The 13,289-nt window shown below is 43.2% G+C and overlaps 2 protein-coding genes across 2 annotated transcripts; one reads left to right on the top strand and one right to left on the bottom strand.

The window, feature by feature from the left end:
* Window positions 1–2,249: 2,249 nt before the first annotated feature.
* LOC120033275 (coiled-coil domain-containing protein 80-like) lies at window positions 2,250–9,090 on the bottom strand. Its single transcript, XM_038979549.1, has 9 exons — window positions 8,748–9,090; window positions 7,331–8,471; window positions 6,395–7,039; window positions 5,950–6,106; window positions 5,735–5,871; window positions 5,318–5,469; window positions 4,958–5,061; window positions 3,093–3,176; window positions 2,250–2,921 (listed from the first exon to the last, which is right to left on the bottom strand). Exons 1-9 carry the CDS (start codon window positions 8,753–8,755, stop codon window positions 2,617–2,619), a joined length of 2,733 nt encoding a protein of 910 aa, XP_038835477.1. The 5' UTR covers window positions 8,756–9,090; the 3' UTR covers window positions 2,250–2,616.
* A 1,532-nt stretch (window positions 9,091–10,622) lies between these two features.
* On the top strand, window positions 10,623–11,929 carry LOC120033150 (fas apoptotic inhibitory molecule 1-like). The gene is made up of 4 exons (XM_038979436.1): window positions 10,623–10,736; window positions 10,845–11,073; window positions 11,535–11,584; window positions 11,759–11,929. The coding sequence occupies exons 1-4, from the start codon at window positions 10,623–10,625 to the stop codon at window positions 11,906–11,908; spliced, it is 543 nt and encodes a 180-aa protein (XP_038835364.1). The 3' UTR covers window positions 11,909–11,929.
* Window positions 11,930–13,289: the final 1,360 nt, after the last annotated feature.

The following is a 13,289-nucleotide window of genomic DNA, read 5'->3' as shown; positions in this document are numbered from 1 at the left end:
ACAGAACTGCCAGGACCTCGGATCAATGGAGACACTCAAGTGTTTTTATCCTGTATATCTCGACACGTTCAAGAAAATAGTCATGGCCTCTAAACCTTCCAGCTGTCTACTGGACCCTATTCCAACTAAACTACTGAAAGAGCTACTTCCTGTGCTTCACCCTCCTATGTTGAACATAATAAATGGCTCCCTATCCTCCTGATGTGTACCAAACTCACTAAAAGTGGCAGTAATAAAGCCTCTCCTGAAAAAGCCAAACCTTGACCTGGAAAATATAAAGAATTATTGGCCTATATCGAATCTCCCATTCCTCTCAATTATTTTGGAAAAAAGCTGTTTCTCATCAACTCACTTCCTTCCTGAAGACAAATAATGTATACGAAACGCTCCAATCTGGTTTTAGACCCTATCATAGTACTGAGACCACACTTGTGAAGGTGGTAAATTACATTTTAATGGCGTCAGACCAAGGCTCTGTGTCTGTCCTCGTGCCCCTAGACTTTAGTACTGCTTTTGACACCATTGATCACCACATTCTTTTGGAGAGACTGGAAACCCAAATTGGTCTACGCGGACAAGTTCATGCCTGGTTTGATCTTATCTGTCGGAAAGATATCAGTTAGTCTCTGTGGATGGTTTGTCCTCTGACAAATCAATGTTAAGCTTCGGTATTCCTCAAGGTTCAATTTTAGGACCACTATTGTTTTCTCTGTGCTACCTCTTGGTGATGTCATTTGGAAACACAATGTCAACTGTCACTGCTATGCAGATGACACACAGCTGTACATTTCAATGAAACATGGTGAAGCCCCAAAATTGCATACCCTGGAAGCCTGTGTTTCAGACATAAGGAAGTAGATGGTGGAAATTATTTTATTTTTAAACTCAGACAAAACAGTGATGCTGGATCTAGGTCCAAAGAAACAAAGAAATCTGCTGTTTGATCTGACAATGAATCGCAGTGGTTGTACAGTCACCTAAAATAAAACTGTGAAGGACCTCTGCATTACTCTGGACCCTTATCAACAATATTTAAAAAACTGCTTTTTTCCATCTTTCTATCATTGCAAAACTCAGAAACGTTTTGTCAAAAAATCATAAAGAACAGCTAATCCATGCTTTTGTTACGTCAAGATTAGACTACTGAAACGCTCTACTCTCCGGCTACCTGGATAAAGAACGAAATAAACACATCTGCTAGTGCTAAATACAGCTTCTAGAATCTTGACTAGAACCAAAACACGATCAAATACTCCAGTGCTGGTCTCTGTTAAGGCTAGGGCTGATTTCAAGGTTTTCCTGCTAACCTACAAAGCATTACATAGACTTGATCCTGCCTATCTCTCCGATTTGATCCTGCAGTACAAACCTACATGTACGCTACAGTCACAAGACGCAGGCCTCGTTATTGTTCCTAGAATTTCTAAGCAAACAGCTGGAGGCAGGGCCTTCTCCTATAGAGCTCCATTTTTATGGAATGGTCTGCCTACCCATGTGAGAGACGCAGACTCGGTCTCAACCTTTAAGTCTTTACTGAAGACTCATCTCTTCAGTAGGTCCTATGATTGAGTGTAGTCTGGCCCAGGAGTGTGAAGGTGAATGGAAAGGCACTGGAGTGACGAAACCCCCTTGCTGTCTCTGCCTGGCTGGCTCCCCTCTCTCCACTGGATTCTCTGCCTCTGACCCTATTACTGGGGCTGAGTCACTGGTTTTGCTAGTACCTAAGAGGGGTGCATCACAACGTGCCAGGCATTTTTTGGTATACTCGACTTGAGTGGGTAGAGTGACTGATGTCATCTTCCTGTCTGGTTTTGCGCCCCCTTGGGCTCGTGTGGTGGGGGAGATCTTTGTGGGCTATATTTGGTGGTCTGTTGATATCTCTCTGGTGGTGTGGGGGCTCTGCTTTGGCAAAGTTGGTGGGGTTGAAGAACGATCTGGCCTTAATGGCCCATGTACTCTTATAATCTCCACCAGGCACAGCCAGAGGAGGACTGGCCACCCCTCAGAACCTGGTTCCGCACTAGGTTTCTTCCTAGGTTCCTGCCTTTCTAGGGAGTTTTTCCTAGCCACCGGGCTTCTACATCTGCATTGCCTGCTCTTTTGGATTTTACGCTGGGTTTCTGTATATAAGCAATTTGTGACATCTGATTGATGATGACTCTAAGCATGATGGGATGTTAATTGCTTAACTAACTCAGGAACCACACCTGTGTGGAAGCACCTGCTTTCAAGACACTTTGTATCCATCATTTACTCAAGTGTTTCCTTTATTTGGGCAGTTACCTGTATATCTCCATACAAGATAACAAATATATGCACAACATAAAAGGCAATTGCCAAATGTTTTTAATCTGAAATCTCCATTCTCCCTGTGAAACAAATCATACATTCAATAGACAAAAATATAATGGAAGAAAAAGTATGCTGCATTTTCATAATCTATTATAGAAAAGTCAATTCTTATAAAAACAACATCACAGTTATCAAAATGCAAAAAGAAGCCTTCATGAAATGCCATTCATACAATGGCTTCATATAGTTCATGGGACAAGGCCACAACCAGGCCTCAATAGAAAATCGAACACATCCTGAGGGGAACATTCTATTCTCAATCCTTTAGTAACCATATCCACGGTGGTAACCATCCGGGTCTCTGTCGTGACCGTAGCCCCCATACTCATCCTCAGGACAGCGCATGCCAAGGGACTGCTGGATAGCCATCTCCTGTCTGCGGAGCTGCATGGAGTCAACCAGATCATATATGATGGACATGGACCACATGGGAGACGGGTACCAGGACTTGACGTTGCCGTCTTTCCCCACCAGCAGCATAGAGAAGTACTCTGGGCTGATCTGGAAGTAGTTCCTGATGTCCTGCACCAGAGAGGGAGAAACGTCCTCACGTTCCACAGTGGCAGTCCCTGTGACACAGGCAGGGTTGAGGGGTTAACTTGAATTGATTTCATACATTAAGAACAACAATGTTTAGAAGAAGAATAGAAGAAGAAGAAGACTTAAACCTAAATCAAATCTTCAGTTATATAAGCTCAGGGTTTTCCCACCAATATGGTAACAGTAACTCTGTTTCTTACCGTTGATTGGGTATAGCTCAAGGGTCCCGCCCATATCCTCCATGTCCTTACCAATCAGCTTCAGCACAGACAAGTGGCGCAGGCCTGAGTAGAGCCAGGTGAAAACATATAATTTCACATGACCTCTTACGCCTAATATCAAACCCCTTTCAAACCAAGCCTTAGCGCCTTCCCAAATATATCTAGTACATGTGAAGGTATGGATATAGGTGAAAGCAGTGGTTTTAATTTAACTAGGCAGGCAAGTCAGTTCAGAACAAATTCTTATTTACAATGATGGCCTACCCCCGGCCAAACCCTAACCCGGACGACACTGGGCCAAAAGTGTGCCGCCCTATGGGACTCCCAATCACGGCCGGTTGTGATACAGCCTGGAATTGAACCAGGGTCTGTAGTGACGCCTCGACTATTGCGATGCAGTGCTTTAAACCGCTGCGCCACTCAGGAGCCCAAATAATACCATTCAGGGTAGTAGAATGCAGGGTACAGTATTATACTACACAGAATGGAGGGTACAGTATTATACTACACCGAATGGAAGGTATAGTATTATACTACACAGAATGGAAGGTATAGTATTATACTACACAGAATGACCTCTCTCTCTGTCTAAGAGAGACAGAGCCCAATTTCTGCAATGTGGCCAAACTGAGTCCATGACACATTTCCCAGTAGAAGCACTAAAGTACATGTATACAACTGAAGCTCAACGCTCTTGTTTTATTATTCACTGTGCTCGCTAGATTCCTTTCCCCAAATTGCAAATGTTTCTAATTTGCAGATCTTTCATCCCAGTACTATTACTGTCATCCACAGAAAGACTGTGTTGGCAGCTAAACAATAGCCTGTCCTCCCAAACGAAGAACCCTGTTTTTCATCAGTACTAGACCAACATGATTAGTTGACCACATTGTCTACAACAGGCTCAAAACCAAATACCAAACATTCTGGCGAGTCTCAAGAGACCTCTATCGTAACCCAGCTTTAGAGTGGTGTCCATTTTCTAACCTAAACAATTCAGGCATGTTATAGCTAAACGCCAAAAATTCCCTTTTGTTTGTTTGCATAGCTAATGCAGTTTGTTACATATTTTGCAACAGTTAAAACTAATTGTGACAGACTCTGCAAGCTACAAATAAGTTGATATTCCATGAGATGATCTTCTGTTAATAGTTATGTTAGTAGTTCATTTGAACTCTGAAAAGATATATCATGATGCTTGTACAGCATGGCTCGTTGGACCAACAGTGACAGACAGTAACAACAAGGGATGAGGACAGTGTGTTTCAGGAGTGGTAGTTGAGAGATAACCCTCCCTGCACTATCTCTATAAGCTTGAGGGAGTGGTATTTGAGAGATAACCCTCCCTGCACTATCTCTATAAGCTTGAGGGAGTGGTATTTGAGAGATAACCCTCCCTGCACTATCTCTATAAGCTTGAGGGAGTGAGCTGGTGAGTTATTCAGGAAATATGTCTGCTCTTGAACGTAACAGGCAAAGCATTTTTTGATAATGTTTTATTGTCACATACACCAGATAGGAGCAGTGAAATGTGTTGTTTTACAGGGTCAGTCAGCACCCCTGGAGCAAATTAGGGTTAAATGCCTTGCTCAAGGGCACATCGACACATTTTCACCTTGTCGGCTCAGGTATTCGAACCAGCAACCTTTCAGTTACTGGTCCAACACTTTAACCGCTACGCTACCTGTCACCCTAGTTGACCAAAATGTGGCCACACAATCTGAACATATCCGCAAATGGGTGTGAAGCAGCCAAGACAAACACTTAAGGGCCCCAGTGAAATCATCAAGAAACGTCTAATGTACCGTACAGGCCTGAGACAACAGTGTGACATCACAACTCACCCAGATTGCAGGCCTGGCTAGTCAGGGCGTAGAGCTGCTGCTGATAGGCCCATTCCTCGTCGTCAGAGGAGGAGATCACAAACAGCCTGCGTCTCCAGCGGAACCTAGTAAAATATAAACACAGAACAAACAATGACATCAAATATATACAAACAAAATTCCACAAGCCTTTGAGAAGAACAAAAAGGTTACAAATGCATTTCTTTACTTATTTGCATATATGTTCGACCAGGAGCACACAGGATGTCAGCGTCAGTTTTAGACAAGTGTATTTGTCAGTTGTGTTGACTTGAAACTGCAGTCACACAGTCTTATATTGCAATTGCATAGTCCTAGATAATAACAAAGGCCCACTAGTACCGTGAGAGGAAGTTCTCCAGGGATTTGGATTTGTCTTCGTTCTTACACGTCACTCCTTGCCTCTTCTGCTGCTCCATCTCCCTGATGCGAGAAGAGAATGTGTCTATGTAGTCAAACACAGCCGTCATGGCGATGGGCACCTCATATTCTTGCTGTGAATGGGGACAGAAAACCATATCACCAATCTTTAGACAGAAAAAGTGTTTCGGATGATACTGTATCAATTCAGTGCAGTAAAATGGAGTTATTGAAGCACTCAACCGATATGATGGATTTTCACTCAGACGTAGGACCGAAAGGTTAAACGCTCTTTCATCAAAATAACAAGTTCAGGATGCACAATACTAAGTAGCAGTATACAATAACACATTGTAATTATACCGCAGTAAGCTTTATAGGGAAGCAAGGCCAACCAACCTTCACTTTCATATCAAAGTCGGTCAGCACCATATAGTAGTCGTCAAATATCAGTCCCAACTCATTCCTCAAGGCTCTGATGAGGGGCTGGTTTGTGAAGTCCTCTTCTTTCATGCCTTTCAGAGGCTGATCCTTCTCTGTAACCACAAACTTGTATTACACTTGTCAGTAAAATAGTAAGTAAAATAGAATTGAAAGTTCAAAACTTTACTTACCAGCCTGGTAATGGTCCATCTTCATGGTGCCATTGGTCAGAGAACCAAAGATGGTGATAAGAGAGATTTTTCTGACGCCCAATTCACACACATGCTCCAGATACTCATCTCTCTGCTGCGTGTACATAGGATTCTCCTCGTCTGGAGTACTGATCACCTGGGAGGGAAAGAAAAGTGACTGTTGTATCATGTGTCTATTCTATTCTATTCTGTTCTATTCTATTCTGTTCTATTCAGTTCTATTCTATTCTGTTCTATTCTATTCTGTTCAGTTCTGTTCTCGTCAGTTCTATTCTATTCTGTTCAGTTCTGTTCTATTCAGTTCGGTTCTATTCTGTTCTGTTCTATTCCATTCTATTTAGTTATATTCTGTTCTAGTGTACCAATATGCATGCTTCATATCAGATTTAATCAATACATTTATGTAATACAACAGAATACTCACAAGTAGACGTCGTCTCTTCTCAAAATGACCCAAAAAGGATACTAAGAGGTTTGGCTGTTTTGTGGAGGGCCTCTTGTTGTCTGCTTCTTTCTCCTGGTTAATAGTGGCCTTCTTCCCTGGTCTCCTGCCACGATAGAAGCCACCATCACTGTCTTTAGTAGCCTTCAACCTTTTCTTGTCTGCTTTACTCTTTTTGCCTGATTTATCAGCCTTTTTCTTCCTCTCTGCATTGACAGGCCGCTTGACCTTGCTCTTCTTGGGGGAAGCTGTTTCCACCTGTGCATCAGAGTCAACCTTAAGTTCACTGCCCAGCTCTTCTCCACCTTCAGTTGGTTTGTCGTTAGTGAGCTGAGTTGGAGAGGTAACAACTTGTCGGCCATGTTTGGTATCGTCGGTTGTGTCTTCTTCATATTGGTCTCTGTGGGATTCTGTAACGTCATCTATGCCATTTTTGTGGGTCTCTGAGAGGGTGTAGGAGGATTCGTCTGTGGTGGGGACCTCTAGGTCCCAGTGTGGTGTTGTCTGGGGGTCCAAGGGCTTCGGAACTGTGGGTGTTGTGGTGGTTGTGGTTCGTCGTGTTGTTGTAGTTTTTGGTTTTGTTGTGGTGGTTGTGGTTCGTCGTGTTCTTGTAGTTTTTGGTTTTATTGTGGTGGTTGGTTTTGTAGTGGTGGTGGTCGTGGTTGCTTTGGTTGTGGTTGTTGGTTTTGTTGTGGTGGTTGGTTTTGTAGTGGTGGTGGTCGTGGTGGCTTTGGTTGTGGTTGTTGGTTTTGTTGTGGTGGTTGGTTTTGTAGTGGTGGTGGTCGTGGTGGCTTTGGTTGTAGTAGTTGGTTTTGTTGTGGTCGTGGTTGTTTTTCTGGTGGTGGTTGTGGTTGGCTTTGCTGTAGTTGTGGTTGCTTTTGTTGTTGGTGGTGGTTTTGTTGTGGTTGTAGTTGCTGTTGTTTTTGTTGTTGTTGGTTTAGTTGTGGTGGTTGTGGTTGGCTTTGTTGTAATTGTGGTTGCCTTTGTGGTCATAGTTGGTTTTGTGGTTGGTCGGGTTGTGGTAACTGTCACAGCCTTTGGTCCTTGAGCTGGTCTCTGCACCCCTTTCCTCACTGGCACCCTCTCCACTGTAGAGTTCACTCTGACCTCTGACCCCGTAGTCAATACCCCCTGGCCATGAGACTCAACCACCTGGCCCTCAACACCGGCCGCCTTGCACCTCTGCACGAAGCCCCTCTGCCTGGCCTTCTCCAGCTTGCGCATGTGGGTCTGGTCCATCACCTCGTACATAGCCTCCAGCCTGACCGGGTACGGGTACCTCTCCTCCACCTGGAGGGTCTTCCTCAGGAGAACCATGCCAAACTTCCCCTCCTCCAGCTTCAGGAAGTTCATCAGCCTGGGGATGAGGACCGTATCCAGGGGCTCCTCCGTCACCTGTCCCTTGGCGTTGACCCGCCGCACCTTCCCGCCTCGCTCTCCCTCCTGGTGGAACATCACGATCATCTGCATGTGCCGCTCCGCCATCTGGCAGTAGACGTCCGACTTGAGGAGGGTCATCATCAGGCGATAGTAACCGTCTGAGTCATGTGGGGCGGAGATGACCAGGACCCGGTTCTTCCCTGCGAAGCTGGCCAGGACGTTGAGGGAGCCTGCGCTGCCGGGGACGGTGCGGGCTGGTGTGGACTGAGGCTGAACCGCCACCCCTGTCACTGGTTTACTGTTGTCTTGAGATGTGCCAGTGCCACTGCCAACCTGGTTTATGGGTTTCTTTGGTTGTTGGGGTATTCTTCTGCTTGGCATCATCCTTCTGCTTGGTGGTCCTTTTCCTCTTCTTGGAGGCTCAGCTTTCTCATCTCTCTGCATTCTGTCACGATGGCTCATCATAGGGGATACATTTATACCACCAGCGGAAGGAGCAATACTGTCAGAGTTCAACACGTTTTGTGTTGTGTTAAAAATCCCCCCTTGGAGGGATGTTCGTTGTAAGATTGTCCTTTTGAGGGGTCTCCTGTCAGAGGCCCCTGTGCTCCATACCAGCAACAGCCATAACACACAGAGATGCAGTGTCTGTTTCATTTTTGCAGTGTCAAAGAAAAACCTACAATGGGTATAAGAAGATCAGTGAGAGATGCATTGCCTGTAGTCCTCTGTCTTTCTGACGTTGTGTCCAGTTTTCAGATGAAATAACTGATCATTGATTATCCATAAAAACGCTTTGTTTGAGAAGAGAAAAATTGTTCAGCAGTAGGTTATGACGTAACTGTTCAGAAAGACAAATGCACAATCTGGGCTGCTTCAATACAGTAAACACAAACACTTGTCAACTTGTGTGCTATAATCCTGCTGAAAGTTTACATGAACATGCACCATTTACCATTCCATTCTGGTGACAAAAAATAACTCCCCGATGATAAGAAATATTATGGCAGTCGTCCAATGCCTCCTTTCTCAGTTTCTGCAGCTGAAATGACATACATTTAATTTAATGTTAATGCAACCTCTGCTTACTAGGCGGCTACACGTAACGGTTCCATATATTCTGTCTATACAAAACTTACTCCATCGATTGTAACTTTAGAGGCCATTTTCCTCGTTTCTAACGTCTTCAGAAGGAGAGAGATTTCTGGAAGTCTCAATGCGTTGTCGGCAAGGAGGGATCTTCTGCCTTCCCCCTTCCAGCGCATCGAGTTACCCGAGGAAATACTATGTAACCACAGACTCCATAAGCGCTCTCTCCCCTCTGAGGACCAACCCAAGACCAAGAAAGAAACGATTTATGCCGCGTTCACGTGCACGTCGGAACGAGAAAACTCGGAAATGTCCGACTTGCTAATTGTTTATAGCTATACACGTGCCGAGTTCAACCAGTCAGAAAGTCGAACATTTTCGAGTTTCCTAGTACAGACTACCACTTGAACGCAGCATAAGTAGCGACTCTCACGGCAAGGTTCGACACCGCCCACCGTACACATGTACACAGGTTCGACACCGCCCACCGTACACATGTACACAGAATACAGCACTATAGTTATTACAACCATATCTTCTCATGAAATAACTTGGCTGCATTTATTTATGTATTACCAATGCAGTCTATATCCATAAGATGCCATGGATGTAATTTAAGTCTCAAATAATCAGATATGGTAGGCCCAACTATTTTATATTCTATTAACATAATGTCAATAAAAATACATGATGGGATTGGAATTGTATTCATATAGATTTTTACAAGCACACTTGATTATTGTTGTTTTAATAACCAGTAAACTAAAGTTTGGGGAAGTTAGGAAGTTTTATTGAGGGAAACTAGACAAGGTAGTGTTATGCCATCTACTGGCAGGCTTTGCCACAAAGTTTGCTCTTCTTAGTTTTTATTTTATTTGGTTTTGTTGTTGTAATTTTACCACCTTTTTCTTCACAATTTCGTGATATCCAATTGTGATCTTGTCTCATCGCTGCAACTCCCCCAACGGGCTCAGGAGAGGCGAAGGTCGAGTCATGCGCGCTCTTCTGTGATCGTCTGAATAGCTTGGTCAATATACCAAATAATGACCGCACTATCAATAATAATCGTAACAGTCAATAACAGTGCAATCATATATAAGCTCACTATTTGGCACGCTCCAAATTCAACCAATGTGTTATAGCTATTGATTGCAGATTTATAAACTACATTTAAACTTCTAAACTGCTTACGTGTAGGCTCTTTATATTACTAATGTTAATAATAATCCATGGGATTTTTATATCGCTTTTCAAAGACCCAAAGATGCTTGAAAAAAGACGATAGAAAGATCCTTAATCCTTAAGACGCTTTCTTTATACTGTATGTTTGATCACAAATTAGTGATTCATTTGTTGATTAGTTTGCTAATTGTGTGTGTGATGTATTTAACCTAGGCCTGTCTAAAGAAGGTATAGGCATCACCTAGGCCTGTCTCAAGAAGGTATAGTCATTCACTGTAGAAGTCTCACATACAAATTACCTCTGGCAGTAATTGGATTGAAAGAGGTCTTGCAGCAATAAGCCTCTTACAGTATTGCAGTTTGCACTTGTTGCTGAGCAGAGCAGAGCAGACCCAGGACAGTTTGATGGACACACGGACTAACATTGCTTAATAACTGCCTATAGGATGAGATTTGAACTACAACCTTGGTTTGAAACGAGGATAGCGTCGATGGGACATATATAATCATTTCCAGTTAGGCCTACTGGCTTTATACCCCTGGAAGGTCAGTCAAGATGATGGCCGGAGATGTTGTTGCTATCTGGGAGGTGGCGTTAAGCGATGGGGTTTACAGGATTGAGTTTGAACACGGCACGGCGACAGGGAAGAGGGTTGTTTGGATCAATGGACAGGTACGTAGGCCCTGAAATGTATTCCTTTTTAAAATCTCTAATGTGTTATTGGGTAGTCAGAGCTATGTACAGAAGGCCTATGGCTGTCTGATTTGCTTTCTTCCTCAGGAGGTGCTCAGAAGAGATTGGATGTTCAAACTGGTTGGAAAGGAGACCTTCACAGTGGGAGGCATGGAAACAAAAGCAACAGTAAACATTGAGGCTATCAGTGGCTTTACCTACGAGTACACCTTGGAGATTGATGGCAAGAGTCTCCAGAAGTTCATAGATAACAGATCCAAAGTCACTAAGACGTGGGTGCTGCAAGTGGATGGTGTTGACTGCAGGATTGTCCTTGGTAAGGCTCAAAAAACAAAAAGGATATTCTTTCCTATGAGCATTGAGCAATATTTCAGTGTCAATACCAGCTACACCGTCTATTCTAAAAAGTCTATAAAAACATAGTCGACTGTGTGTAAGGCAACATGCAGGTCAGCGCTGTTCTGAGGAGTATAATCTATTTAGGGGAACACTTCTGGGCGGGCTATTTTAAGGCATCCGAGCAACCTGATTGGAAGGAACACTGTCCTTTGTAGCCTATAGCAGAAAGCTCCATGTGACATGAATAAACAAAGCAGGGAACTCTGCACTGTGTGATGTTATGATGCTCTTATGGATGTGTAATGCACACCGGTAAATCATTAACAATCATTCCAATGCACTGCATGGTGCTTCTGTCCTGTAGGCCTATGGTGAAAAATATGATACAAGCAATACTAATAATATACTAAATTACTACTGTATGGTTTTTTTCAACAGAAAAGGACACAATGGATGTATGGTTCAATGGGCAGAAAATGGAGACAGAGGTATTTTTTCAACCTCATATGGAATTGAATTTGAAGTTATTGTGTCCATGAATGTTGCATACATACATAGGCCAAGGTTCTGGTTTAACATGATTCACTAATGTTTTGGTACATACTTTTGTCCTTCCAGTCCTTTATTGATATTTACGTACCTTCTCTTATTGTCGGCTATAGGGAGAGTTTGTGGATGACGGAACAGAGACACACTTCACGGTGGCAGACCATGAATGCTGCATCAAGGCTTTGAGCAGTGGGAAGAAGAGAGCTGGCATCATCCATTACTTAATTGTGGATGGGGAAGCAGTGCCCGGCTGGACAGATTGAAGAGGACCGCTGAACTTTTCAAGTCAGGAATCTGAAATGTTGGATATCTCCTATGTAAATATAAATGAAGAGGCAGCCTCAGGGATGAGTGAGTGGCATTGAACTAAGATATCAATCGACTCAAGGTCTCTGTACTGTTTCTAGGTTTTCAAAGATGGGATCAATATTTCTATGGTGGAACTAAGGAGTATTATCTTTCTGATAATGAGGTTGTGTATAAATAAGTCAATTAATCAAAGGAAATATGTAAATATTTAACATTTCAAATCAATCAATAAAATATAGCAATACATGTTTTAGTTTTGAGTGTAATCATGTATGATATTCGCTTGTTTATGCAGATGCTACGCTATATTGCACTAAGCCAAATGTATCTCTTCTCAAATATGAATACCTTAGAGCTCCATATCTATGGCTAAACTAATGTTATATATTAGCATATACCGTACATGTGAGTGAACATTCTTCAAATGCCCTGAGAAACAGATGCGCAGCCTCTGCGCAATAAGTACATTCAAGAACGCGACGCCTCTGAACCAGCCAATGCGTTATATGGTTGCCGCCATAGAGATAGATTGAAAACTATAATGACCAAATGAACTATCGTGCCCAAATGCCTATTTTAGCATGGGCCTCGCCATTGAGGACTTTCACCATTTTAAAGTAGTCAACTGGGTGGGACTTCCTATGTGTTAAGGAAGGATCATACAATTCTATCCAGGTCACCAGGAGGGATCAGCCAATGAATTATACTCGTGAGAAAACATTCCATAAATGCAGGTGGCAATAAATTGCTAACCTCGGCTTTATACCTGTTAAAACAACACACTCCAGGTGGCAGTATGCACCCATTCAGTTTTTTTTACCAACTCATAGAAGTAGTAGAATAAGAAAATGGACTACTTCAAAATGGAGATGGACGCAATGGCTCTGCCTGTGCTCTCGCAGATGCCATAATAGGACAGATACAATGATGCGATGTCTATCTAAGTCTATGGGTTGCAGCAGACGTTTTCCAGTAGGAAACCTTCAGGGAATGACGTCCAATGAAACAGACGGGATGGATTTCTACCCAAGAGGAAGGGGAAAGCACCTATGTTTGCCGATAAACTAGAGCAATCTGTAAAATATATATTGCTCTCATAGCAATAAGTAGCCACATTTGTATTGTGTCTTGGAATTTTCGGCAACTGCATGCGCCCAGTGTTTGGACCAAATCCGGACTGTGGGGGGAGTTTTGCGCCTGCTTTTGCACGCTAAACAAAACAACGAAAGAGGACTTGGCTGCGCAGAACACGCATCCAGCCACGATTAGTAACTATTTAGCTAGTTATGTAGATTGCTTTTGGCAGGTTTGCCTGGGTACATAACTACATTGGTT

The sequence above is a fragment of the Salvelinus namaycush genome, chromosome 40, assembly GCF_016432855.1.
Source record: "Salvelinus namaycush isolate Seneca chromosome 40, SaNama_1.0, whole genome shotgun sequence".
Taxonomy (NCBI): Eukaryota; Metazoa; Chordata; class Actinopteri; order Salmoniformes; family Salmonidae; genus Salvelinus; species Salvelinus namaycush.
This window is presented reverse-complemented; position numbering and strand designations above follow the sequence as displayed.

Bases quoted from the DNA above. Each gene is read 5' to 3' on its own strand.
- LOC120033275 (XM_038979549.1), bottom strand. The intron at 5,872-5,949 runs GTAAGTAAAGTT...TTGTGGTTACAG, and splicing joins GATGGACCATTACCAGGCTG to AGAAGGATCAGCCTCTGAAA. The intron at 2,922-3,092 runs GTAAGAAACAGA...CCTGTGTCACAG, and splicing joins TGAGCTATACCCAATCAACG to GGACTGCCACTGTGGAACGT.
- LOC120033150 (XM_038979436.1), top strand. From the start codon at position 10,623: ATGGCCGGAGATGTTGTTGCTATCTGGGAGGTGGCGTTAAGCGATGGG. The intron at 10,737-10,844 runs GTACGTAGGCCC...TTTCTTCCTCAG, and splicing joins TTGTTTGGATCAATGGACAG to GAGGTGCTCAGAAGAGATTG. The intron at 11,074-11,534 runs GTAAGGCTCAAA...TTTTTTCAACAG, and splicing joins TGACTGCAGGATTGTCCTTG to AAAAGGACACAATGGATGTA.